General features: G+C 38.9%; 1 protein-coding gene across 1 annotated transcript in view; it reads left to right on the top strand.

The window, feature by feature from the left end:
- Positions 1 to 789: 789 nt before the first annotated feature.
- SARC_08222 (hypothetical protein) overlaps positions 790 to 1530 on the top strand; it is a gene marked incomplete at its 5' end in the record, with an annotated part of 2401 nt that continues 1660 nt past the window's right edge. Inside the window, one exon of the mRNA XM_014297813.1 lies at positions 790 to 992. Coding sequence (XP_014153288.1) covers positions 790 to 992 — 203 coding nt within the window. The remainder of the gene's footprint in view (positions 993 to 1530) is intronic.

The following is a 1530-nucleotide window of genomic DNA, read 5'->3' as shown; positions in this document are numbered from 1 at the left end:
TATATATATATATGTATATATATATATTGTAAGCAGCAACTGTTCTCACCAGGGCGTATCGCTGGATCGACTACATACGAGCATATATAAACTGAGTAGCGGTTTGTTTGCATTTTATTTTGCGTGTATATACCGTGTATGAGATGTTTTCATTGCCGGTTGCGAATTCCCCTGAAAATTTCGACAGCGTGCCTACTCTCTTTTGCAAAATCGATACAGTATAGCCAATCGCCATCCCCGCATGGGCCCATTCGGCAATCTCAACAAGGAACATCTTAACTGTAATCAAAACACGCGTTCCCGGAAATCGAGATGTTATTTACCACGGTCCTTGCAACGGATCTGAGTACACATCGACGTGATCTCGCAGTTGCTGATAAATCTCACAATACGACGACTGGTAGCCGACCTACCGACTTATTGAATAGGGGTGCATCGCTGGCTGTAAGGTGGACATGCCCCTTTGACGACACAGATATATAGCATATGCAGATGCAATAAATCGTCATATCATAACAAGGACTACATGTTGAGACTTGAGAGTGATGAGACTGTCGTGAACTTTGCCAGTTGTTCGTATTCTATGCTTGTCCCTTTCGAGAATCGAGGGTAAGTACATCCGTAATGCCCTACATAAATACATATTTAAATTCATAGTAGGTCTCTTGGTATATATGATTGTGTCAAGCACCCAAAATGACATCACGGCAAATGACTTCAGAAAAAAATGTATTTTAGTTCACTCCGGCGGCCTCACATGCACTCGCTGGATCAATTAATGAATTATACAATCAATAATATAAATACTAATATAGTGTGTGGGCTCAGGCGCAGTGGACGATTCGCTATTCAACTGAGAAATACCCATCTACTGCTTAATTTGATACACAAACATAAACGTACAATCGCACGGTTTTGCACTATGGGAAAGGGACGTTATCTTCCACTTAAGGTGGATAAAGTGAGACATCTGAAGAAACGCGTACCGAAAGGCGAGTGGCGAGCGTTATGTATACATGTCACAGTCTATATCGCGTAACCGTCACAGTTTATTAACGCGTATTCTGTGTGATGTGTAGTCCTGTTTATATCGCCACTCTCAATTAGTACCAACTCTAATTCAGAATCATGTATCTCATTCATGACCTCGAAAGTCAGAGTGCAGTGATTTACGTTTCTAGTATGCGCAATTATGATCTCCCAAAGCACGTAGTGGAAGCGACCTCAAATATGCGTTGCAACCTCCCGCGCACAGTGTATTTATTTGAAACACAGTGGAAAATTGAAGTTTCAAAGATCCGATACACTTATAAGTGAGTGTTTGTAATGTATATATATATATATATATATTATAAGTATATATATATGTGTGTGCGTGTATGTGTGTGTGTGTGTGTGTGGGTTTTATCTGTTAAAGAATATATTATACAAGTAGTACGTACGTACTACCTTACGTTCCGTTACTTACTTACGTAATTAACGTAAGTTAATTAATTAATTAATTAATTAATTATTAATTAATTAGTTAGT

Source organism: Sphaeroforma arctica (assembly GCF_001186125.1).
Source record: "Sphaeroforma arctica JP610 unplaced genomic scaffold supercont1.720, whole genome shotgun sequence".
Classification (NCBI taxonomy): domain Eukaryota; class Ichthyosporea; order Ichthyophonida; genus Sphaeroforma; species Sphaeroforma arctica.
This window is presented reverse-complemented; position numbering and strand designations above follow the sequence as displayed.